The sequence below is a fragment of the Apostichopus japonicus genome, chromosome 4, assembly GCF_037975245.1.
Source record: "Apostichopus japonicus isolate 1M-3 chromosome 4, ASM3797524v1, whole genome shotgun sequence".
In the NCBI taxonomy this organism is placed as follows: Eukaryota; Metazoa; Echinodermata; class Holothuroidea; order Aspidochirotida; family Stichopodidae; genus Apostichopus; species Apostichopus japonicus.
The window spans coordinates 25,756,904-25,784,710 of NC_092564.1; the positions used below are offsets into that span (position 1 = coordinate 25,756,904).

The window sequence follows — 27,807 nt, forward strand, 5'->3', positions numbered from 1 at the left end:
CGATGCTCAGGAGCCCAAATCTGCAACTTCCAGGTCCATATCTGCTTCCGTTCGGGAGATACGTGGTCCCAAAGGACCCGATAGAAATAAGTGTTCTTTATAAGTGCACAATTTGGAAAAACCCCCTCTTTTCAGCCCACTCTCTTGTCCTCTCTGAAACACCCATCGACATTAAAATTAGACGTGGAGTAGGAGACACCCTTGTCTTTGTTATACACCAATTTCGTGTAATTATCTGACCGGGAAATGCTTTTTGTCTATACGATTTCTATTTTTTGCATAAATCATAAATCAGGTTTTTTTGGCCCCCTGCACGCCCACACACAACACCCAATTCCAAAATAAAGTTCAGAAAATCATGTATATGGACCAGGGGGTCCTTCTCATTATGTAGATGTAAAATCGTTACTACTCATGTTACCGGCATGCATTCGTCTCCGTAGGCTAAGGCTGATTTCTATGAATTGACTTTCAAACAAGTAATGAAAAATCCTTGTTTATTCAAAACTACGTGAAAGAGGTAAGCACCATTGTACGTCTGTATATGTAGATATACCCTCTATCTAAAGATAACGGTGTTTTGTCAATATTTACTGGCTCAAATGAATCGTCCCGAGAAATATATATTTTCTGTCGTTCAAGCCTAGAGAAAATCGAAACATTCCAAATCTCTTTCTTTTTCCCTCAGTTTATAGAGTTTTACGAAAGATTCGTCCAAAATTTCGATGGTAATCATTCCATAAGAATATCTTAAAGATAATTTACGATCGTTTGAAGGACTAACAGTGAAAATTCTCGACGTTTCATGTTCCTGGAGATTTCACGCAGTTGCCAACGGAAACCTGTCTGAGCTCTTTCAATATGGCACTTAGTGACCGTTGTTAAAGAGGGCGCTCGACGCATATGAAAGATATTATTATACATAGAAAAGAATGTGTAAAAGTAAGTTGGCCTGACGTTTCGATCCTAGCAGGATCGATCATAAAAAGAACGAATAAAAAAGAACTATGACATATTGCAACTGTTTTCAAACAAATTGAGCAAATTGATCGTTATAGGAGGAGATTTGTGGTTGTTGAGCTCACAACGACGGCCATTGGTTCTTTCCCGTGGTTCATTTTTATCGTAGAAAAAGTATTTAGAAATGACTTAAGAAATACAACAAAGACCTTATCGATGATGTAAACCGTTGTTTATAATGATGTCGTTTAGAAGACACCGTAGATACGTAGTGAGGAGTTATCGCGGTAAGAGTGGCATAACGGAGACCAGAATTGGAATATTTTGGACCTAATGTTATAGTCGTTCATTAACCTTGAACGGAGAGGCCTACCGTGAAAACGTACGGGAAATTCATCCATTCATATCTCAGCGATACGATTTCACAGGAAAAGGAAATACCACTCAGAAGTCTTTAGATGTTATAATTATTACAACCATTATGAAAAATAACTTTGGAAAGCAGAATAAAGGCATGATTGAAAAAGAAATTTGGAGCAAAAAACGATGTCACTACGGATGCCGTGTAACGACATTTATACAAGGTGTGTGTAGGTATGCTAGCGCTTTCGGGAAAAACTGAGAGCTTTTACATGGAAATAATAATAATAATAATAAATGAGACTTATATAGCGCCAAATCAGTAAACAAAAGTTACTGCTCAAAGCGCTTTACAAAGAAAGTAAATTAATTTACAAAAGAACAAGTGAAAAAATGGGTCTTAAGTAGACTTTTGAAAGTAGAAAGTTTATAGCATGTTCGAATGTGATCTGGTAACTTGTTCCAGAGATAAGACCCAGAGTATTGGAAGCTTCTGTAACCATAGTTCTTCAATCGTGGTTTTGGAACAGTTAAAAACAGTTTGTTGGAGGAACGAAGTGTGCGAGTTGGAGTATATGGCAAGAGAAGTTGTGACAGGTACACAGGCCGTTCAAGATGATGAGCACAGAAGGTGAGAAGAAGTATTTTATACTGGATTCTGTAGCTGGTAGGTAGCCAATGAAGTTCCTTCAGAAGTGGGGTGGTGCGGCACTTTCTTCCTTTCCTTTTCACAATACGGGCAGCGGTGTTTTGGATCTTTTGGAGTTTCTTGATGGTCGAATCAGGAAGGCCAAATAAAAGTGAATTAAGAAAATCAAGCTTTGATGTCACAAACGCATGGACCAGTATCTCGCAAGTCTTATTATCGAGGTAATTCCTCATCAAACTGATTTTCCTAAGTTGCCAATTTGCAGAACGACAGAGATTAGTAACGTGATTTTCAAGTGACATGGTCTGGTCAAAATGTGCACCAAGGTTTCTAACAGTTGAGGAGATGTTAATAGAGTCTTTACCAACAGTAAGTGGTGGAAAATTAGGTGTAACTTCAGAGAAACGTGATCGAAAAACAATAAACTCTGTTTTATCACAGTTTAGTTTCAACTGATTAGTTGTAAGCCAAGTGTTTACAGCACTTATACAGGTTTCCATTTTATGAAAAGCATTTGGCACATCATCCTTATCGAAAGCAAGAAGTAATTGAGTATCATCCGCATAATGATGGAAATGAACACCATGGTGCCGAATAATATCACTCAACTCCGCAAGATATAAAGAAAAAAGAACAGGTCCAAGTACAGAGCCCTGTGGAACACCAGTAACTAATGGACGAGGAGACGAGAGAACATCTTCAATTTTCACCTGTTGATAACGCTCAGTAATATAAGAATTGAACCAGGATAGAACAGTACCACCTAATCGATACTTTGACTGCAGTCTTTCTAACAAAATGGAATGATTAACTGTATCAAAAGCTGATGATAAGTCTAAAAGAACTAAAAGGACAAAGCAGTCTTCATCAAGCTTGGATGTAATAAAATTATGAACTGCATTGAGGGCAGTTTCCGTACTGTGACCAGACTTATAAGCTGACTGGTATGGTTCGAGAAGAAATAGCAAAGAACATTGCATGCTGCGTGTCACAAGGAGACATGCTGCCTTAGGATTAATATCGGTGTGTGGGTGGGTGGTTTAGAAGGGGGTTAAATGACGTTGTAACCAGGGGAACAGATCATTTCCCCATTGAAATTTGAAGAAAAAAATACCAAGATTTGGTTATTAATGCCTGTTTTCGATAATTTGTTTTAAGAATAAATTACACCCATAAAAACATTCCCATAAGACAATGGTTTTTAATTTCTTATTTAAAACTGTACACGTTAAATTCCATTTGGAAAACGTTGATCAAATTTCATTACTGCTATTCAAAACAAAAACTGTGTGATTGAATAAATTTCATACAACTATGCATTGCCTTGTTTATTAATTGAAAGAGAAATGTTATACATATTTGTGATGTTATCCCATTAAAAGACCAAGGAATAGCAAAACAGGTTCCAATGAGTAACGAAAGAATATTAGAAGACAGGGGTGGACATGTGTCTGGAATGGGGGGGGGGCAGGTGGAGGTCTGTTGTCATGTTATATCGGGCAGTATTTCATAACCCTCGGTTCCATTTTTCTTCCAGATTTGGTCAGGATACCTTTCATGGTCATCCAGGGTCCCAGTGGACGATTAAGAACTAATTGAAAGTGGGGTTCTATCAAATGATATAGTGAATGTCGGAAATATACTTTGTCAATGAGAAGTTGAAAATGTGTCCAGTATCGTACAAAGGATTTCAAAGGTGGGGGTGGGGGGGATGGAGGTAGGAAGCAATATACTATAAACTAGGTTTATAATATCTAAAGGTAAAGGCTATCAATTCAATGCATGATTCTAGGAGGAATTACAAAAACTCATGATTTTGGCGAAAGATGGGAGTTTTCAAAATAACTTCGGCATTTTTGTTTCAAAATTTAAATATTCGATTCTTCATAGCCTGCCCGAAGAAAATTGAAGGAAACTTATATATCCAAATTTTGTTGTTGTTGTTATTATGTTTACTTCAGATCTCAAATTTGACAATTTTGTAACTTTATTTAAGCAAAATCACCACCTTTTCAATTCCTCCCAAAATCATACGTATACTAGGTGGCACTCTTTGATTTCTCTCCAGGCAATTGGAATTGTACAATATCTCCTTTTTTTCATATAAAATTTAAATTTAAAACTCATATCTTCTTATCATTTTCTAATAAATTTTTAAAGGACAAAACCTTCATGGAATGCCACTTCTGTCTTGAGACAAGCATTTTCTGAACAATCCCTTCTATGTAATCTGCCAAAATTTGACAATTTTTTTTTTTTACCTCTTACTTATGTCCAAAATCACAACTTGAACAAGGGCAACATAAAAACAGTGAAAATAATAGCAAAAAAAGACATATTCCAATAAGATAAGTTTATTTTCATGGCCCCTCCTGGACACACAGTTAATAGTACAAAAACTTCTTTTCAACAAGTCATTTATCTATACACTATCATGCAAAATCCATCAGAATGTTTCTTTAATTTACACTCACTCCCTCCTCTTCAAGAATTTTGCAAATTTCCTTCATTGTTTTCCAAAATAACACACTGTCATCACATTATTGTTACCTTGGCTTCTCTCTATCATCTTCCTTTTCTCTCATTATTTATTTATTTTTTTGTACTCTTTTTTTTAAAACAATACACTGCCCTCCTATGACTTAAAGAGAAAAAAAAAAAATTCACCCCCCCCAAAAAAAAATCTGTCTCCCATTACGAAGATAAAGGAGTAAATATTAAGTTTGCAAAGCTCATCATCATAGTTAAACATTTTAACTCAATTATTATTTTTTTATTAGAAATGACTTAGGCAAAAAGAAATCTACAAACAGAAACATTTATGCTGTAGTAATTTACACCTAAATACTAACTGTTGTCAGTTTTCTTAAATTTCATGATTTGCTCGCATTTTAGGAAATTGTTTGATCGGCCAGAAAAAGAAAATGCTTTTTCTGTTTAAATGTTCAAAAGATTTACTTCTATGGTGAGATAAGCATAGCAAGGTGAAGGTTAGACATAAAAACTTATATGAAAATATCAGTTAATCAGAGTAAACGAGGTAAAGTTGTTGTACACAGTGTATCCACAGTCTATCCATAGAGCTATGAACAACGTACTGCACTATATACTCAACAAACATATAACTATACTGTATAGGCGTGTTTCTATAATTACAACACAATTGGGTATCATGGTCCTCATTAGTTATTCTACTCAAAAGGGTAGATACACTCAGATAATGTGGAAGAATGGATCCAGCCAATTTGGCCAGCTGTCAATGCAATGTTCTATAGTAATGACCTAAATAATTATTTTTAAATTTTCACCCATCAAACCATGCTTTACGACTGTTTGTAAAAGCATAGTTTGTGTTTTAGAAGTTACACGCCAAGAATATACCATCAGAACAACAGAAAAGGGGATGCAAGGCGTGGCTTAAGTGTATACTGCTGTTAACGGGTATGCTGCCTTACCCAAGGTACCTGATGGTGCTCTATCCAATGGACATGCCCAGTGCACTAGGGGCATGGTGCAATGCCTTTAAGGGCATACTGCAATTGCCATGCTAACTGAAGCTTCTCTGTTCAAAGGGCATTCCATTGTGCCCCAGGGGCATAATGTCCTGCATAAGGTAATGCACCCTAGGATCTACAGAGAGGTTATAGCAATCATTTAAACAAGTTTCAGTTTAAAAAATAAAAGCAAGAAAGAGCTGGGCGGAATTTTAAATGAAAATCCAAAACAATTTAGTAATTTTACTATAATCAGTGGTACATGATGAAATATGTCAAAAAGTATATGCATAAGATAAATTAATATCACCTTAAACATTACATAACAGAGCAAATTGGGAGACTTGTAAGAACCAATGGCTTTGGTATCTTCAAGGACTTTGGAGAGAAAACCCTCTGTAAGCCGATATTCACCACATGTTCAATTACGACGCCTGCGACTGGCAAATTAACTAACACAAAATCAACCAGAGATGCAAAAATCTAATTTTGTGCTTTTAACTTAGGTACATGTATGACATCACATCCATGTGCATTAAAGTTTGACATTTGGTACGAAGCATATAAAGGTCAATCGTTTATCTTGAACACAGCATGTCTGCAGGAACCAACAGCACACTTCACAAAGATGCTTGCAACATCTTCTGAGTTCATCAGTCAAAAATAAATACACACCCATTACTATCCTTTTAATTTTAATGAGTGGAATTTAAATAGAGTAACATTTTCATGATTGGCAACCTTACAGGACCCATACAGGAATTGAGAGTACATGATACCAGCAGAATGGTACTTGAAATGGGCAAGAAAAAAAATAGCCCCTTTAAGTTTTAGGTTGGTAGGTAGGTTGTTGCATTTGGCAAAATTGTCACTCAAATAAAAGTTTCATCTTTTGGGAGAAAGAGAAGAAACGTTGATAGTTTGAAGAGACCATCGAGACTGTTTTACAGCTCACTTATAGTTATCATTTCTCATTTAATGGTATTTTATTTATTATTATTATTGTATAAACACAAGATGCAGCTTGTTAACGTTTCCTGTATCTTATGTTTCTCTTTTAATGGTTGCGTGTTCGCACCAACACAAGATACAGATTCATACAGCCGCTTCCTATATATATAACAGTTCTAGCAGCAGTGTGCCTACCTACTACATATACCTTTCTGTAGTTATTGGACACTCCTTGATATAGACGGATGAATGTAAACCTTTGTGCCATAACTGTGAGTGAAATTGATGATCAAACAATTGAGATATTTAAGTCCGAAAAAGTATTGTTAAGATCTCACGTTTCAAATTGAAATCTTTGTGTGGCCATCAACAATGTAAGCTATATTTTCATATCGTAAATTGAAAGGAAGATTCCAAGGGTAGGTAAAGACTTGCTAGATTTCCGGCCGATTCCTCACCATAAATTTACTCTATTTCGTGATACCAAAAAATGTGACATAAATGTTAAAGCCCTTGTCTCACCATATTCAACAACATCATAGTTTTTCTGTATTATTCATAACCTTAATTGTAACAGACAACTGATGTACCTTGTAGTTTACTTCAAGTGATAAATTGTTTTTGGAAAATTAACCAACCAAATTTTAAAGCTTTTACTAATTAATCAAGATTGGCAGTATAGTAACAACCTCTAATTACTGCCAGACATTGACCAAACTTTCCTCAATTTTTTCCCCCACACTTTGCAATTTGTGAAATTTGAATGGTAGCATGTATTTGCTGTGTTTGCTTCTTAATGTGATTCTGAAAGGGTCTTGAACATTCTTAGTAATAGATGCTGGTTTTTGGCTATTAGTTTGACTGCGTCCTAATATCAATATAGTCAGTTTAACAACATCTTCGTAACATTGTCCACACATAATTCCAGATTTTTTAACATTCCCGTATCTAGCTAGTATCATGATAATATTATTTAGCTTTATGTCACATGAATCTGTCTGGAATGCTCTCTTTAAGGTCAATTTGATCATCTTAGCTTTTAAAACTCAAATCAGCTGACCATATTTTCAGATTTGATATTTAAAAAGAATATTATTGGATATTCCAATATGACCACCTTGCACATTTTGTAACAAACACTTTATACAAATTAGGATATTCTCTTTGACAAATTGAATGACACATTGAATACAAGGAAGATATTTATATTGCCTCACCAAACACTTGACCAAAAAAAATCTTTCTTTGCTACTGGAAATAATCTGGTATTCTGTCTGATTCTCAAATATGAAAAAAAAAACATTAAACAAAAAAAAAGTAAAATTGTTTATCACTAAAAATGGCTTTTGCATTGCTTGTTAAACTACTCCAGAAAGTGACACATATGAAAAAAATTGCTATTTCCCAATAATTCAGATTTCAAACATTTCAACAAATGGTTTTTATTTGTACAGAAAAAAGAATTGAAAATGAGTCAAGTTGTGCCAGAGTGGATTGATCCCTAGTGAAAAGTCCTTCACTATAAAACAGAGCCTTACTTTATATGATAGCACAGCCACCACTTTTCATGCGATTTTACGAATGAGAAAATTATTTTGGCCAAACAATTATACAAAAGGATACACGTTTGTTTGACGGCTTTTAAAAATGATTGGGTAGGGTAGGTTCTTAAAACATATTCCAGGGAAACGTCATGGTAACACAATTTCATGTCATCGACATAGAAATTTTTGAAGGTGATGAAATGTAATTGAGTCCTTTTTAAATTTTGTAACTGAGACTAATGTCTTGCTTATTGTGGAAACAAACGTGTTAGATCTATAACTGTATTGAGTAATGTACAACAGTGCTAAACTAGCATGTACTATGTATACAACAGTGCTAACTTGTACAAACTAGCATGTATTGTGTAACAGTGCTAACATGTGCAAACTAGCATGTACTATGTACACAACAGTGCTAACATGTGCAAACTAGCATGTACTATGTACACAACAGTGCTAACATGTACAAACTAGCATGTACTATGTATACAACAGTGTTGACATGTACGAACTAGCATGTACTATGTATGCAACAGTGCCGACATGTACGAACTTGCATGTACTAGGTACACATCAGTGGTAACATGTACAAACTAGAATGTACTATGTACACAACAGTTCCGACATGTACAAACTAGCATGTACTATGCATACAACAGTGCTGACACGTACAAACTAGCATGTACTATGTATACAACAGTGCTGACATGTACAAACTAGCATGTACTATGTATATAGCAGTGCTGACATGTACAAACTAGCATGCACTATGCACACAACTGCGCTAACATTTACATGTCCTATGCACACAACAGTGCCGACATGTACAAACTTGCATGTACTAGGTACACAACAGTGCTGACAAACACAACCTGCCCATTATGTGTGAGCATATTTGTATGTGGCTGAAACAGCCCTTGATATTCATGTCTGCAAGGACAAATACCAAATCAATAATTACGTATCACTAAGACTAAACACCACCTCTTACTATCACTTCATATATGGGTCTGTCACAGAGAGGAATATTGTGACCCCTGTGACTTGTTTTATTTATACATACTACCAGATTAATTAACGTAAATTAATGTAATTAACGTAATCTCTATATAATGTAATATACCACCAGTGATTTGGAAGAAATTCCTATCTTATGTAATATACTATCACAGATAGTGAGGGCATGCAATACTCTCATATGTAATACAATACCAGTAATATGAAACACAAATACATTTCTGTATTGGTCATATATAATTTGCTGCCAAAAAATACAACATGAATTTCCTATATTACATAATATAGATCTCAAAGATAGAGAAAATCATATCCCTCCTTTTATTAATATACAATTCACTATCAGAGATAATGTACCATTTTTTTTATCTCATGTTGATAATTCACTATCAGACATAGAGATATAAGAGGCACAGCCCTACTGATTCATTACCCAAGGTACAATAGCCCAAAGAATTCCAATATAGTTAATACAATCAATACCTTATTCACTACAAGAGAGAGTGAACCACAAATACAGCACATATCACTACCGGAGATATTGAGCGAACTGAACTCTCATGAAATGAATTAATATTATTCACTACTGGAGACAGTGAGGGAATAAAACCCTACACTATACAAATCACTATCAAAGGCAGTGAGCCAAACTTACTCCCATTTAATTAATACATCATGAGCAAACTTGAGTTCTCATGAAATGAATATAAAATTCATTATTGCAGGGAGAGAATCCAAGCCCTACACTAGGGTTCTCAATTTTCAAAGATTTCCAGAGAGAAATATTGGTTAGAGCAAAGGGCCAGAATGAAGTAAAATCTCACTATACCAATGTGCAGGATAGGATGGTAGGATAGGGTAGGACAGGGTAGGCGATTAAGGCCTTAGGAGTTACTAATCAGAACAAGTTTATGAGCCCACTCTCCTCCCCCCCTCCCCCACATTTTGAGAACCCTTGCCCTGCACTACATAAAACTGTAAGAGAGACAGTTTGCTACATTAATTTCGATTCAGTTAATACATAATTCCTTACCAGAGAGAGATAATGAAGGACATTATATTGCAGTATACATTACTGGATAGCTACATTATACAGTTCACTACCTTCAAGGCCTTGACACTAACCATGACTGCCAGTAATGTTACAATGTAACTATCAGATATGGTGACAGACCAAAAAGAACCATGATACTATATAATTATACAATGAAAGATAGTGGATAAACAACTTCCTAAATGATAAAGTACACTAACAGAGATAATATATCAAGCACTACAAGAGATCAGAAATTTGTATATTAATTTAAAAAAGAGAACAAAAAAACAGAATAACACTTGGTTCACAAAAGAAACATTTTCCCCAAAAATTATTCTCTTTTTCCCCCTAGGTCCACTCCCCCTCCATCAAAGATCCTACGACATTGGACCGGATGTCACAGTGAGCATTAAACCGCTACTTTTGCAATTTTAATTACGGTCTTGACAGGAAAATTTAAAACTCTCCAAGTTCGTCCAACAGCTAACGAAAGATTCCATAACAAAAGTCTGGCAACGTATTCGTAAAAAGAATATAAAAATTCTCAAATCCATTCTAGCATTTTCAGAAATTAGACAGTATGGGAAGCAAAAAAAAGAAAAATAAGGAAAAAGTACTTTATCTACAACCTAAGTGATCACTGAAAAATGAACCTTCCCCCCTCCTTTCTCCCACCCCTCATTCTTTCTCCAATCCCCCCCCCCCATCCTCCACCCCTTCCAAAAATAAGAAAAAGACAGAAAAGAAAGTTAGGTGACACAGATCCAATCGACCTTTTCTTAAAACTTGTAATCCTTATTGACCTTCAGCTATTATTGCAATTTTAAGAAGAGGTTATGCGATTAATACTAAACTCAAAAATACACAAATCAAAATGAAATTTTTAATTTTCTTATCTTTTTCTTCTTCTTCTCTCTTTCCCTCACTGCTAATGCCTCAAAAAATGTAAATACAATTTTTCCTTTGCTATAATTGGATATCAATAATTACGGATACATATTGGCAAAATATTACTGTACAAATTGAGGTAAATTGTCATGATTTTTAGAAACTTACTTTTCTCATTTTCTACCTTTTAACGCTTTGAAATCCCCTCCGACTAACCACATTCCAATCTTGTTCCTTTTTCCAAACCCAGCAATAAATCACAGCTAATATGGAAACCAAGCACTTTATCAAGAGATTTTAAAAGCTCAATCCTTGACAAGGAAGAAACAGCTTCATTCAAAACAAATTTCCATTAACTATTGAGCAAACTATTTGCTTCCAATATTCCACACACCTCTAAAGTAATGCTTTCAACAGCAGCATTTGACATCTTAGATACATTCCAGATGTAACCATGGCTTGATGAAAGGTATTCAATGGTGCTAAAAACATTCATTCGAGAGGTATCTCGAAACTTGAAACTTAGATATCAAACGCATTCCATTCCAGGTACTGAATACATCTATATCACAGGATATCCAGATACACTACATCAGGGGCATGCCGGGCAACCATCCCATTCAACATTTATAGTATTCCAGATGCAATGCAACAGGGGCACAGTTTCCAATATATATCAATATCAGAGGCACTCAGGAGACAAAATGCATCATTATCTAGATCATTTAGATGCAACAGATCAGGGGGCATTGCATGATACCCAATGCCTGAAGAACACATTCAAAATGCCCTGACATCAGAGGCATAAAGGGCACTAAATTCAGCAATGTTAGAGGCACTCAAGATAAAATGCACAAGGGAGGCAATGTAGATACCATAATCCACAATCCTTATGCCCAATGCTTTAAGATCAGAGGCACCTAACACATCCAATACCTACATATCAGAGGCACAAAGAGTAACGAATATATTAATGTCTGTTCTAGATGAAATGGATCAGGGGCATTCTTTGTGCTCAACTCATCAAATTCATTGGCAAATTGGCAATCCAGACACAAGGCATCAGGGGCATTTTCGATTGCAAAAGCTGTCAGATCAGAGGCATCTAACACATCACCTGTTTAATACCTGAGGCACAATGGGCACCACCAAAGGTGACCATGTCACTGGCATTCTAGATACAATGTACCAATGTGCCCAATGCTGCTCCCATAACTGTGCTACTCACAATACCACATTCTTCAATATGAGGAATTCCTGGTGCAAGCTTCTGGGGGATTTTGGATGCCCAATGCCAAAACATCTAATGGCCTACCAAACCAAAAAAGAGTACTATTAATCGTTCATGAGGTTTCACCATATGAGTTAACCTGAGACAGAAGAAGTAGCTTACAAGGCTTTCAGAAGTAAAGCAGGGCCTCTACATTCAAAGCCAGTCAGTCACAATATTTGTACTGTTAACCTTAATGAATATTTGCTAAGCAGCTACATGGTTTCTACCAACTAAAACTCCTCCAAAAATCCAAAACAAAAAGAGGCCTTCTATTATTATTAACTTTGCTTTGTAATACTCATGTTAGTTGAGGATTGCTTTCACCGGCATGAAAATATGACAGCTTTGTCGAAAGTCAAAATAGTAAACTCCCAGTTTCTAGAAACCAGGGTAAATGAAATATCACATGATCACAAGTCACTTGCAACCTCTCTCTGCTGGATGGCTATGTACTCTAGTCAAAACAATGATCCCTTTATAATGAACTTAAACATTGCTGAGGAAAGTGTTTTGTATTTCCTGGAATGAGACCTGTATCTTGTTACAACGATACCTCTACGCTGGTACGGCAACATTATTAACTTTATTCCATAGACCAAAAAAAGAAAAAAAAAAACGTGGTGCGTTGTACGACAGACTCTTTGTTTCCTTGATACGTCTTAAGTGTTTGGATGGCGCTGTAGACTTGCGGCGTTTTTATCGTAGACAATCACCCGGCTGGGTGACCTCTTTGGCTATCGTTGTCGTCTCGATGTCCACACGACAGATTGGACACTTCTTGTTAGTGACCAGCCATTGGTCCACACATTCTGTATGGAAGAGGTGCATGCAAGGCAGGCGTCTAGAAAACAAAGAAAAAACAATGAAGAAACAAGAAAATAAAACTTATTTACAAGTACACACACAAATAGGTCCTGTGAGATATGTATATATGACTGAGTTTAACAAAAATATGATCCATCTACTGCTTGTATGCCAAACTTCAACCGATACACATGATTTCATTCCCCATGATAACTCATGAAATCATTCTATGATGCCATAGATATCTTTAAGTGTTGCAGTTGGACAGTACATAAATTGTCTCAAACTCAAACTCTCCCATACACACACAAACTGTTGTGCCGCAAGTAGTTACCCCACCACACACTCTACCCCACACCACACTCTACCCCACACCACACACTCTACCCCACACCACACACTCTACCCCACACCACACACTCTACACCACACCACACACTCTACCCCACACCACACACTCTACCCCACACCACACACTCTACCCCACACCACACACTCTACCCCACACCACACTCTACCCCACACCACACACTCTACCCCCACACCACACACTCTACCCCACACCACACACTCTACCCCACACCACACACTCTACCCCACACCACACACTCTACCCCACACCACGCACTCTCCTTCTGCAAATATGACAGTGTGTAGCCTTTTCAAAACAAGTATCAGCAGTTGCATCTAAGCGCATCGACACAACCTCTGTGCTGACTGTGAGACTGGCATCTGCCGAGTATCACCCAATCGCACCATCATCGACAGGAGTCTTTCACAGTGTTTATGTTGCAAATATTCCAACTCACTTAAATGAAGGGTACAGGAATATGGTGGCAAGTGCACAAGGGGTTTGGCTGAGTTGAGTGTAATTTAAACACACAACTGGTCAGTTCAAATCGACAAAAATTAAAATTGAGCATTTTTTTTCAGTTTCACAGGCGAGCTCCCTGCCTCTCGCTTGACTTTGAGAGAAGCATTGCCTCACCTGACGTCTTCCTCATGTAGAAATATTGATAAGCAGATGGTGCACTTCTCATCCTCGTCATCCTCTGCTGCTGGAGCGGTAGAGGCAGCCTCGTCCAACTTCTTCTCTTGTTGCTGTTTCTCTGATTTTCTCTGCAAGAGAAAAGATGGAAGACAGACATAGATATTGCGTTGATATTAATAACACCATTCAAACAATTTCTTTTTCCCCAATGTCTTCTCAGAATCTACGACGTATTCTTTGGGTTATAAAAACTACGAGCAAGTTTAAGTGAAACAGTAGATGCCTCAAGGTCGGCACGGAGGTGACACAACTCAAATGTTGAATATGCAATATAGTATTTATGAACAGGATAATCGCCACCCGAGGGGGGCATCTTCATCCAAGACTTAGAATACCTTGGTTGCCTTGTCCATAATAACATTCATCATCAATTATTAAAATGTTTATGACAATGATTATTATCATCATCACCATATAGTTATAGAACTAATCACAACCTTTGTTAATTTTTTTCAATATAATACGCAGATATCATCTTTAGTCCAACACGCCCTGAGACCGTACGACCATAGGTAGTTCTACATCCTGCAATTATCACTTGAAGCATTTGTCATTGACTTAGGTAACACTCAATTATCTGATTCCCCAAATTAACTCCTGTTGTGGCCTTCCACAATACATCATATCCATTAAACCAACCAACCCATTTTCAGTTTTGTTAACCTGGCATTTGGGGAAACACCTTCAGAGGTTGCGCACAGACAGTCGTGTCTTACCTTGACATATTTATGTGGCAGTGTGTGTTTCTCGATGACCGATCTCGTAGCACCCCTCGTCAGATTAATACCCCGGATCATCAATAATTCCTGTCAACAAAGTAGGAGGGGGAAAGAATATAAAAATACCATTAGTGAAAGAAATACTTCCATTTTATGGGCAACACAAAGCATTTAAAGCATGATATGCAGAAAGCACATGTGCTTCAGTGATTTGGTTCCTTCTTGTTTTTAATTACTACTTTGGGTATGCTGGTTGAAAGGAGGTTTGAATACATCCATCTAACCAACGACAGCACTGATTTAACACACCAATGACAAGAAATAACCTCTTTGTATAAATTCTGTAGAAGGATGTTTCCCAGTTAGAAAACAGTTGCATCAAATTACATATGTGAATTAAAATACATAGATTGCAATGTAGTCATACGAGGCAAGTCAAATTCGTTAAGGGTTCATCATCTAAACGAGAAAAAATTAAGCTGTAAATTTGGCCTTGGAATGTCACGATGACATAGTTTTGTCTCCAGTTGACAAATTTAAGAACTTGATATAAAGCAAATCTAGAAACCTCCTAAAGACATCTTTATTGTCGCCTTTAATGTGTTACAAAACAAGTAATGGAAATATTTTGAAAATGTTGAAAAACCTTCTGAGCTTGCATGCAAATAATGCAAACTATGGAAAGGTTGTCGAGTGGCAAGAGAGGTTGAGTAACAGCAAATTCCTTGACTTATTCACGAGCATTAAATTAGTAGTCTGTTTTAGAGTTGATCAAGTGCAATTCTATATTGAAGAAGACTTATTAGGTTTGGTAAAATCGGTGACCAACTTAAAAGAGGTGCTCTAATGTAAACTGTGATGATCACAGCTGTAGAGTAGACCGAGATTCCATAATTCCGGTCTTCTAATTCTGATCTGACCTAACCCGTTCTATCGATCGTTAAATGCTACCACAAACCTCGTAAAGGTTTCCCCCCGTTGGTCTCCTGATGCTTCTAATCAGGGGCGAGTTGCCAAAGTGAGGTGGTAGGCTGTGCTCCTGATGGACAGGCCCGATGTTTGTGCTACGATACTGCAAAACAGGAAATACAGAACAAAACTCACATCTTACCTGATTTTCTACAGAGATAACAACAGTGTAAGTAATGCTTTGGGATGATGTGTTCGTTTTCTGTTTCTTTCTCAAAGTATAGCTGGACGGTTAGGAGAAGGGAGTAAGGTGACTGGTAATGGGGTAAATTTATCTGGATGAGGGTGTCCAGATATCTGAGGGTTCACGTAGCTGCTAGCCAAGGTGAACCAAAACAACCTATTGTTACAGGTTTCATACTTTGGGGGTCTGACATTCATGAAACATAACTTATGTATTTATGATATCATTTCAGGTGGACAGGATATGTGACCAAACGTTTTATCCATTAAGTTACATACTTATGTTACGTACCCTTAGTGCTTTCATAAAACAAGTCCACTGGGTACATGCTAATGCTTACATCTACACAGAAAGTGCTCCACGAATGTATTCTAGTACTATACTACATGTGCACAAATGGTTCATCTTTGTGACTGCATCCGTTGTAATACATTCCATCTCGGTATACACCCTTGTTATTGAATGTTGTTCATATCCATTGAGGATACAATGTTCATATTATCTACCACCTGAATGTATCTAAGAAAATTCATGTATGCAGTAATTGCAAATTGGGCATAACCTAGTACCTAAGTGTTCATAGTATGTGCCACCTTGGTATATCTTCAAACATTCATGAATTTTGCAGTGCCCATTGGGTATAGTAATTACATGTTTATATCCTGGTACATTCATATAAAGAGTGAGTGCCCACTGGGTATACGCTGGTATTTACATGTTCATAGTAAATGCCAACTGGTTATATCCTGGAATATTCATATAAAGAGTAAATGCCCACTGGGTATATGCTGGTACTTACATATTCATAGTAAATGCCAACTGGTTATATCCTGGTACATTCATATAAAGAGTAAGTGCGGACTGGGTATACGCTGGTATTTACATGTTCATAGTAAATGCCAACTGGTTATATCCTGGTACATTCATATTAAGAGTAAGTGCCCACCAGGTATTACGCTGGTATTCACATGTTCATAGTAAATGCCAACTGGTTATGTCCTGGAACAACATTCATATAAAGAGTAAGTGCCCACTGGGTATTACGATGGTATTTACATGTTCATAGTAAATGCCAACTGGTAATGTCCTGGAACAACATTCATATAAAGAGTAAGTGCCCACTGGGTATAACACTGGTATTCACATGTTCATAGTAAATGCCAACTGGTTATGTCCTGGAACAACATTCATATAAAGAGTAAGTGCCCACTGGGTATATGCTGGTATTGACATGTTCATAGTAAATGCCAACTGGTTATGTCCTGGAACAACATGCATATAAAGAGTAAGTGCCCACTGGGTTTACGCTGGTACTTACATGTTCATAGTAAATGCCAACTGGTTATATATCTTGGACATTCATATAAAGAGTAAGTGCCCACTGGGTATACGCTGGTACTTATATGTTCATAGTAAATGCCAACTGGTTATATCCTGGAACATTCATATTAAGAGTAAGTGCCCACTGGGTATACGCTGGTACTTACATGTTCATAGTATCCGCCCACTTGGCCACTTGAAACGGGCAAGACCGGGATGACACTTGGATGGTGATAGTGTAATAAGTGGTGGCGTAGTTGTTGAGTTGGCGTTACCGTTGGCGGCTCTGTTACTGGCAGTGGCTGTCCTATAGGGCCGATGCTCTGTTGCGGATGCCTGCTGACGGTTGGACCGACGGGGTTATGACTGACTGGCGGGCTACTACCAATAAGATGAGGGTGGTGTTGAGAGTGAGTGTGGTTGCTTCTCAGTGGACTGTCAACTACATTTTCACTGTACAGATGACAATTGACCATTAGATAGTGGTAGTATAATGAAAATAAAACAAATACACAAACATTAAATGCAAGGGATGAGGAGGATGGGGTATCACAACAAAACGGGGCAACAAAATCAAGTGAAATTCCCGCAATACAGAGAAAAACTTTGGAGATATGGAAAGAGATGACAAATGACCCAAATAACAAATCATAAACCCTGACCGGCTAGTGTGGTAAGAAACCATCAGTGCATACAGATATGGTTTCAGGGCTCTGTTGGAGAAAATTTCCCATGGATTTGTCAAACTTGTATTTCTTCCCCCTCTCCTCCTCTTAAGGCCAACAACACACAACACTGTGACCCACACAACAGAATTGACTATAATAAACCTGTTAATATCTATAATCTAGTTTGTAATAGCACAATAGCATACAAATAGATATAACTTCATTGATCCTCTTATGGCTGTGATACAGGTAAACACTATAAACTGGTGGAACTTACCATTGAAGTAAACTTTCTGAATGGACATTCATATTATGTCTGTTTGGCCTGTAGAAAAGAAAGATAGGAACATGTCATCAAGTACAGCAATTATTAATTAGACACTTGCAGATATTGAAAGTGAAAGGGGTAGGGAAACAGATCATTAACTACAGCAATATAAAGAAGAAGACACTAACAGCTAAAGAAGTGACTGGTAGGGAAACATGTCATTAAGTATGGTGATACAATCAGACACTACCAGCTATTAAAGGTAGTGAAGGGGGTAGTAGTAGTAGTAAGTTGAGTCTCGTCTATCCGACATGTTCAGTGATTAACCTCCGCCACGTATCACTATCTTGCGCAAGGTTTATTGCTTCCTCAAAATTGTTAATATTAATGTCCTTAAGGGGGTAGGGATATTGAATTATTTCAATATTACGCATGTTTGGCCAATGCATTTGCTCACACATACGCCCAATTAATATTTCGACCTGATGGTTGTGTTGATAAACTTGGGACACAATTTTGTCGTCTGACTTTTTTAAGTCCCTTGGTCTCTGCAAATGGGCCAAAATTTTGTCACCGTAGTACAACGCCATGCTTGAGTGATTATTAACTACACAATATTACCTAAAAGAGTATCAGTTAGGGATCGTTTCGTTCTTGTTTATAACGAAATACGTAACAAGGCTTTTAAGTTTAGCAATACAGATAGCACACAACCAGCTAAGGTAGTACAAGATTGTAGAACATGAATAACAGTATAGAAATGCAAATTAGATGTTCCCTTCATAGGGTAGTGAAGGGAAGTATATATGCTACTTTATAAGCTTTTTCAAGCAATTTCACCAAACTTCCCAAACCCAAATCTCTCAAGAGAGAAGCACTTGATCAAACTAAGACACCCTTGTGGATATCTTTCACAAATGAAGAAAACTGAGCAAAGAACTTGAGGCTTCCATTAACTTCTGTACACCATGTTAGCCCAACAGATTTTTATAATGAAATTTTAAGCTCGTGTACCCAAATAAAATGGGGAATTTCAAATCTTACAATCATTATTTTCAAATCCAACTTGGCTAGTAAAACTGAAGAGCTGAACTAAATGTGATTTTGGTATCAAATATTATCAAACAATTTATCTAAATTAACTGAACCAAACCGTAAACAGAAATAACATGAAATTCAGTTTTTTGGAAGGGTAGAAAGAACAATCATCTGTGAATTCACGTCAAAAAAAAAAGAAGGTTTAGTTGTCAAAGCAGACACGCCTGGGTTTGTGTATGCTGACACGACACAAAGTTTGATATAATCGAGAGCTGAAACAGTGCATTGAATCCTGCGATCGTGATTACAACTTTAGCATTTAGGGGAAGAAAGAATGTGGGCATTTTCAAAGATCCTTTGGTCCGATACCAGATCATCATTTTCATGGAGTTGTTGTCTTAGTACACACATTCCAAAATGAAGATGATTTATTTCCTACTTAAACTATAACTGTTTGATGAAAGTTCAACTAACCATAAGACATTAGTAAAAGGGGGGGAGGGGGGACTTGATCAAGTGACGTACAAAGATGTGAAATATTGCTTGTAGAGTTTTTGGTTTTCAAATCACAGTAGTTTCCAGTTGAATTAGAAACAAAGTAATCCTTTACAGCTTAACAATCAACTCTTTGATAAATCAAGCCCGGTACTTTCTTAGGAAGTAATAAGAGACGCTGTAATCTGTTCCTCTTTCATAATATTTTCATTAATGCTCCATTGCAGGGTAACAACAGGGTGAACACAATAGCAAGGTTGAAATGCCAGAACATGACCTCCAAAGTTGGCAACACCATGCTGGGTAGCAGATTGCAGTTTTTAGAAAATAATTACAGTTTAATGAAGTCTTGAGAAAAAGATCCATATCGTTTGAAAGGCATTTATCAAATGGAAAATACCGATGAGGTAAGTTGTCTATTTTTCAGACATGACAAAGACAAAGACAGTGCCCTAACTATTACATACCTTGCTGTACACTGAAAACAATGACCTTTTTTAAGATGTTGCAAAACAAAAAGGAAATAAAAAGGGGAACCTTTAAGTATAACAACAAAGATGTAAACCGAAGAAGTGTTTCCACATGATGACACATTCAACAGTCAAAGCTTTCTCTAAATTAAATTTCATATGAATGTTGTACCATATACAGCAATTAGAGGATACAATATTGGAAACTTGAAGCCCCCCCTCCCTCCTTTGCCTCCCACCCCAACCTTTCCCTCCTCTGAACTTCCAACAGATAAAAGAAGGCAACAACAAGCAGGTGCATAGCGAGGAATTTGCCAAGGGAGGGGTGAAACTGTAGGCAAACTATAAGAGCCGTAGATACGGCATTGCAAACGATCCAAGCGTAGCGCCACCATGGGTTGGCGCGAAGCGTTCAAGAAAAATTTGGCTGAAAATGCCTCCCAGATCGCTGGAAATGGCACTTCCCAGGCCTTGTAAGTTGCATCTTAGCATTTTCTCTTTTGAAATTACTAGCGATATCATAAAAACATACAAAAAAAATATGCTCAAGGGGGAGGGCGGTCGCCCCCTTTGCCCCCTCCCTTGGCTACACGCCTGACAACAAGTAAAAAACAAAGACAACTAACCAGTTAGGCAACTGTGGCAGAGGCATCTGCGAGTTATGGACTTGATACCGTCTTCTGATTTCCTGGCTCCGCTGCTGCTGGTGCCAGAGTCGCTGGTGACGGAGTGGGATAGAGGGCTGCTGCGCTGGGATGTAGAATTCCGATACACCTAGCCTCCTATGTCTCCGGTTAAGACTGGAATCGCAGCTACTCGGAGACAGACGGCACCATTTTGAACGTGTCGATGACGTCTGCCCGCGAGCCACACCTACGACGACGAGAGAGTGACGTGAGAAGGATGTGTAAACTAAACTGAACTAGAGTAAAACTTTAATACTCCATATAAGAAAATTGTGGGAATTGCACAAGTCATTAAAAATGCAAAAATATATCAATCTAAGAACAAGTATATAGATAATAGTAATAAAAAGGTAAGATCGGATTGAAAAAAAACAAAAAAACAGTAAACATACACAATATGAGGACAAACGACTAAAGTTGCTTTTGTAAAGTTTAATTGCACGAGGGATGAAAGAATTCCGATAAAGATTAGCATTTAGCTTAGGAAGTCTCAGTCTACCAATATTCCCCTATTTATTAGACTGTTAGGAAGTGTAGAATACAATAGATGTCTACAGTCACTCCAAACCATGTCTAACTTCGACTGTAGTTGGCATTGGTAAACCGAGTCAACTACAAACTGAGACCTCCCCAATTACATTTTATATTCTCTTCCACAATCCACCGAAAATAAACACAAACAGCACCGAGTTAACATCTCAGTACTAGGATCATAAAACCATGTCTCTTTTATTACCAGAAAAACATGATGTCCACATGCTTTTTGCAAAGTGACATTTTGCACCTTACCTAACCCAGTGGAAACATTGGCTGTGTTTTGTGAACTGGATGCTTGACTTGTAGTTCTCTGGGCTTGCAGATGAGGACAGCCTGACAGGTATGGACGGTGGTTGTAGGCTGGGTGGAGACGGAAATTACTGCCGCTGGTGGTGTGGACTGCGGAAAAGGGGTGTGGGGGAAATAGTACAATGTGAATAAATATACTTTACAATCGCTGAAGACATGCATAGAACAAAAAGAGGCTCTCACTACCTTGGCTATTTCAATAATTGCTGTGAAATACGCATACTTTTTACTTGTGATGGAAATGACCGCAGTAGGACTAGAATTTAAGTCATCGTCCAATCATGCTCCCATTAGCAGGCAGTGAAGTATTAAAGTTACCCACTTTCTCATTTCATTAGCAACCACACTGTATGGTTGGAAAACCTTTCTGAATTTCCCACAAACATGTTTGTTAGTCCTGACCATTTCCAGCTATTGTTCACAGAGCCAGCGACATAGCATCGTTACACATAATGGCAGTTTACAGTGCAAAAGAACATTTGTCTTCTTTCTATATACACCTCTCAGCTGTTTGATACTTAATACATTAAATCTTTGATAGTGCTAAACTGATGACACTGAAATTAATGTTTTCTTGTTCTCTTATTATTTTAACTTCAATTTGTGATATGGACATATACAGGCAAGCAATCATGATTCAGAAAGAAAAAAATTCTTTTCCCTCTTTGAATAAATGATTTGCAAAATAACACCATGAAAACCAACAGCTTTGTTTCCTTTCTGCCACCCCAGCTCAAACCACCCCCCATACACCCACTTCACACCACCCTGGCCACCCCACCTCAAACCATCCCCCCACATACACCCACTTCACACCACCCTGGCTCATCTGCAGTGATTACCACTCGCGAATTCCTCACAACACGTACATTAAATGAAGCTCGAAATTCCGAGCCCTTCCTGTGAAACTTTCTATTGGCATAGTTTTTGGCTGTCAGCCAACTAGCTAGCAGATCAGTGGCAAACCGTACGAACCCTCACCTCGACAATGATGGTGTTTCGGCCTGGGGGCGAGTAGACCCGTTGACGCTGTGGAAGATGGTACGGTGTTACCAGATGATGAAGATGACGACGACGATGTCGATGACGAGGATGATGCGGAGGAAGTTGCTGAAGTCGGTGGAACTTCCCAGAAGGAGACCGGGAGGGATGCCTCCATTCGACTTTCCAGAGTAGAGTTCCTCACACTGTCGTAGTATGATGGAGGTGGTCCTATTTCAGTTTCAAGGGGTTGAATCTCCACCGGGTCCTGTTAAGACATAGTTGACATAGTTAGACATAAGACATAGTTAAGACATAAGACATAGTTAGTTAGACAAAGTTAGTTAGTTAGACATAGTTAGTTAGACATAGTTAGTTAGTTAGACATAGTTAGACATAGACATAGTTAGACATAGACATAGTTAGTTAGACATAGTTAGTTAGACATAGTTAGACATAGTTAGTTAGACATAGTTAGACATAAGACAATGTTAAGACATAGACATAGCTTCATTTGAACCCTTAGAGCAAGATTCATGCACTGCTTGCTATGATGCCATTGTGTAATCTTGTAAGTATAATACCAGCAGAAGACAATACTGTCTCAGTGTGTGGAATTGGTATCACAGATCCCTTTACATGGGCACCGAAATGAAGTCTCCAAAGAATACACTTGATACTTTCTCTTTTACAATGTTACTTGATTTTTAATGAATTTCACTGGCTTTATGAAACCATGAAAGAGTTATACAACAACAACAGTGAAAAACTGACAATGGAAATTTTTCTGAACTTTTTAATTCTTAATTAGGCCGATATGGTAATTATCTTGTAGTCCATCTGGTTAATTCTCCTAACCAAAAACATCAAAAAGACAATCCCAGTAGTTAAAATTAATATCACACCTGGCAGTTTAGCTTTGCCAGCTGACCCACTTACACACTGAATTGTAACATTTCAACAAATTGTGTTTGATGAAAGAACTGTGCTAATCTTATATTTTATGAACCTAAAGACTACATAGGATGTAACAGGGATCCTTCACTAAATGTTGAAACTACTGATGGTAATGCACACAGTCGGGAGAGACATTTTCTACTATCAAAACAGCCATATAGTGGTAGGATAACAGAGTAGGGTTTTAAGTCAGAATATAAAGAATCCCTCGACAAAAGTCAGCATGAAAAGAAACGTGTGGAGGCCACACGGGTCAAGACCCGTAATTTTTTTTTGGCCTTATGGGTCTCAGTACCTTGTGACATGTTTGAAATTTGATAGTACTTTAGTTGTGGGCATTACTGGAAATCAGAAAGTAAAGTTGAATAGTTGTGATATCCTGTGTCCCAAAACGACCATATTTTCAAGTTTAAAAAGAGATATATTCTGGTAAACCAACACTTATTGGGAAACATCTGAACAGGAGAGTCTGTTTTGGAACACTGCAGTGGACTGTCACATACCTAACATACTTTACATATTATCATAAAAAAAAAGGAGAGAGAAAATAATCACCACATTTTCAAGACAACAAAGCCTGGCATGTCACCTACATACCGAGTACAACACCCCACCAAGTTGCCCCACTTGAGATAATACGTTTACAAACAGGCCTCCAACATTAACACAAGCATACACAACATAAACACACAATCAAGTACTCAAACAGCTTACAGCAGACAAGCAAGAAATGCTGAAAAGAAGAAGAAGAGGCCTTTACCTGTGAAGGTATTGAAGGGACTCCATTCCCAGGCAGTGCCGGCTCTTGGTTCTGACTCTCATGAAGACTGGGGTGTGGTCTCGGCACGCAGGTACACGGAGCGGCCATGGAGAACAACGGTTCACTGATCGTCGGCTGCTGACTCTCCGGTGTGGTGTTGACCGGTTCCGGGACCGTGGTCGAAGGAGGGGGAAGGAATGGTTCTGATGGAAGCTCACACACAGCCTCTGTTGAAAATGATAAACATGAGGAGATGCTATAAGCTAAGTTAACTTAACATGTGCCATGTGGTAATGCTCAAACTCATCCATCTGAATACAGGTGGAGCTAACAATTAATAAAATCGTTTCCAAGGAGACAAGAAGAAATGAGGAAACACAGTAATGATAGAATATTTTGCCAACTGGGGTACTGCATCTTTTACCAAACGTGAATGACCTTCGTGTTATCATGTCACATCGCCAAAGGCCCACTCTGTAGGTAGTTTAGTGGCTAAGTATAGAAACCAAGTAATGGAGAAGCCGTCAATTAATGCTTCCCTTTAATGGTGCGAAGATGGGGGGGGGGAGGGGGGAAGAGAGAGAAGCGCAAATTCAAATCTAACTCTCTGTTTTAGATCCAATCTGCCCTCTTTCTAAACAGAATGGTCAAAGTCAAAAAGTTGTTTTGTGATTTCTACTACAAGTTTCACCCACCGTCATCTGATTCGGTGAGGTCGACTACCTCCGGCAAGGCCCTCTTCCTGGACTTGGAGGGAGTCTTCTTACGTTTGAGAGATTTAGCTTTGGTGGATTTCGGGAAGCTGCATGGAGACCTGAGGTGACGAAAAGACAGGGAACAATTAATAATGATAATTAATAGTTAATAATAATTTTCATTTCAACAAAGTTAACAATGCATACAACATGAAGGTCTCTGTGATTTAACATAAACCACCGTGATGTGAGATGGAGCCTTTGTGTCCAGCTATTATGAAATCCATATTTTGTAGCATGGTGTATATAAATCCTGTCAATAGGTCTTAGTGGTAAAGATCACTGGTCAGTTGATGACTAAATATCTGACTTTCCTTTAATAAAGTTGCATTGCGCAGCTTGTCTAGCTGTAGGAAGTAGAGAACATTGAAGAGGTTACACCTTCACTTGCTCACACATTGTTATTGCCGCTACTGTAGAGTGGGTGGATGGGTAACTTAATACCCAAACCCGTCAAATGTTTAACCAAACAGTCCTTATTTCAACAATGGCTAAGCATGAGGTATCGTTTAACACAACTTATGCAGGTTCTAAAGTGGGCGTAATAATAAAAACAAGTTTCATACTCCGTACTGTTGCTCCAAGAATGAAGTGAGGTATCGGTTTCACTATAATGTCAATGAGCAATGGGTGAGGTCATATATGTAGATCTGTGTAACTAGAAGGCACTAACTATAGTCTTAACAACTAAAACAGGTTGTATGTAGTTCACATTTAGTAAACCCCTGTATGATCCCCCTCTCCCTCCCGATCCCCACCTAATAATTCCCAAAGACTTAATACTTTTGTAAGGAATCTTTTCAACAAACCAACTACTCTGTGATGCTGTTGTTGTGTTTTTCTTCCGCTCTGTCTTTTCGAATTCCCTAATCACAGAAATTCCACTTCTGTCTGTTGATCTGCCGTCAGAGGTTAAGGAAGTATGGTGGGTTGCGTGCGGTCAGAGGTTAAGGAAGTATTGTGGGCTGCCTGCGGTCAGAGGTTAAGGAAGTATTGTGGGCTGCCTGCGGTCAGAGGTAAAGGAAGTATGGTGGGCTCTTAGTGGTCCTAGGCTAAGGAAGTATGGTGGGCTGGGGGCAGTCAGAGGTTAAGGAAGTATAGTGGGCTGCGTGCAGTCAGAGGTTAAGGAAGTATGGTGGGCTGCTTACGGTCAGAGGTTAAGGAAGTATAGTGGGCTGCGTGCAGTCAGAGGTTTAGGAAGTATGGTGGGCTGCATGCGGTCAGAGGTTAAGGAAGTATGGTGGGCTGTGTGTGGTCAGAGGTTAAGGAACTATGGTGGACTGCGTGGTATCAGGAATAGTAGTTTCACAGTCCATGATAGTTCTGCCTTTTTTTGTTTGTTTTTTGTTTTGTGTTTTCCTGATTTGTATTTTACACATATTTGGTTTATATGATTACTTTTGTCCTTATTTTTGTGTTTTCATTATTCTTATTCTTACCAGGTAGACTGGGAGTCTGAGTCGCTGCTGAGCTGTAAGATTTCTACTGACTCATCGGATTCACTGTCGCTGCTGGAGAGCACCTCAACTGTCAAGGTTTCTTTGGAAGATACTTTCCCCGAGGCTAACTGCTGTTGGTACATCCCAAGGCCACTGGTCCCCGGTTGGTCCAAGTCTCCTCCCGCTGGAAATGTGGCGGCCACTTTGTTCTCCTGGTCCGAAAGGCTCACCACGTCTAGCTCCCTCTCTTCGTCGCTCGAATCCGCGATCGTGGTGACGTCCCCATTCTGCGACACCGATGGAACCTCAGAGCCTATGGTGGCGGTATGGCTGCAGGCCGAGAAGGTGGACTCGACATCGGAGAAATCCCAGGGAGTTTGGCCCTGACAATCGTCTTTGCTCGATTTCTCTTCGGGGTCCTTATCAGATTTAGCCTCTTTGGAAGATAAGTCCATCGGTTCTTGGAGGTCCACTGTCGGAACCTCCTGGCTTTGTGTTTCGGCTCCTATACCCAGGACCGGGTCATGAATTATTGGGTTATTGAGTTCGTCATAGTGTCCCATGCACGGGTCACTTCTGGTGGTTGGTTCCGAGATACCATCGGTGGGTCCGCCTCTCTGGGGTACTTCCGACTCCATCTCCATCTGGTCCCGCCTCTCGTTGTTCATCGGCGGCATCATCTCTAGATCGCTGCTAGAACTGTCCTGATGCATTTCACTATTCTCCAGCCGAAGTCTCTGTTCGTCCACTGGTATACCCAAGTCGTCCTCGCTGTTCACGTCTACGTCGAATGCCCTCGAAATCTGCTCGGAATATTCGTGGGGTAACCACATGGACATGGCGTGGCTGGGTTCGTCTAACGAAATGAAATTATTCAAGCTTTCACCGGCGGCCCTGAAATACTCGTCGGAAGGGCGTTCGTGGCGGTTCGCTAAGTTCCTGATCCCATCTGAAGGACGTCTTGGGAAGGTTTCTTGGTTCTCTCCGAGGGTGGTGCAAGGAAGTGGATATCTGTTCATGGAGTCCCGAAAGAGGTGGGACTGGAGGGCTTGCAGAGCATCGGAACAGCCGAGTAAGCCGGTAGGCAGGGGATTAGGAAGGTCCCCCGAGCCATTGTAGTTAACAACATCAAGGTCACCTTGACCCGTGGAATTCCCACAATAATCTCTGTGTCTGTCATCACCTGTAAAGACAAAATGGTGAGGAAGTTAATAAATTTCAGTGA

General features: G+C 38.7%; 1 protein-coding gene across 2 annotated transcripts in view; it reads right to left on the bottom strand.

Annotated features, from left to right (window-relative positions):
* Positions 1 to 4,307: 4,307 nt before the first annotated feature.
* LOC139966929 (uncharacterized) overlaps positions 4,308 to 27,807 on the bottom strand; it is a 44,978-nt gene continuing 21,478 nt past the window's right edge. For both annotated transcript variants that reach the window (XM_071970422.1, XM_071970423.1), the window contains exons 4-15: positions 26,583 to 27,765; positions 25,084 to 25,202; positions 24,389 to 24,615; positions 22,672 to 22,939; positions 21,634 to 21,780; positions 20,785 to 21,031; positions 18,165 to 18,212; positions 17,387 to 17,672; positions 15,705 to 15,818; positions 14,744 to 14,833; positions 13,965 to 14,095; positions 4,308 to 13,013 (exon numbers count right to left, since the gene is read on the bottom strand). In XM_071970422.1, coding sequence (XP_071826523.1) covers positions 12,869 to 13,013; positions 13,965 to 14,095; positions 14,744 to 14,833; positions 15,705 to 15,818; positions 17,387 to 17,672; positions 18,165 to 18,212; positions 20,785 to 21,031; positions 21,634 to 21,780; positions 22,672 to 22,939; positions 24,389 to 24,615; positions 25,084 to 25,202; positions 26,583 to 27,765 — 3,005 coding nt within the window. In that variant the 3' untranslated portion in view covers positions 4,308 to 12,868. The remainder of the gene's footprint in view (positions 13,014 to 13,964; positions 14,096 to 14,743; positions 14,834 to 15,704; positions 15,819 to 17,386; positions 17,673 to 18,164; positions 18,213 to 20,784; positions 21,032 to 21,633; positions 21,781 to 22,671; positions 22,940 to 24,388; positions 24,616 to 25,083; positions 25,203 to 26,582; positions 27,766 to 27,807) is intronic.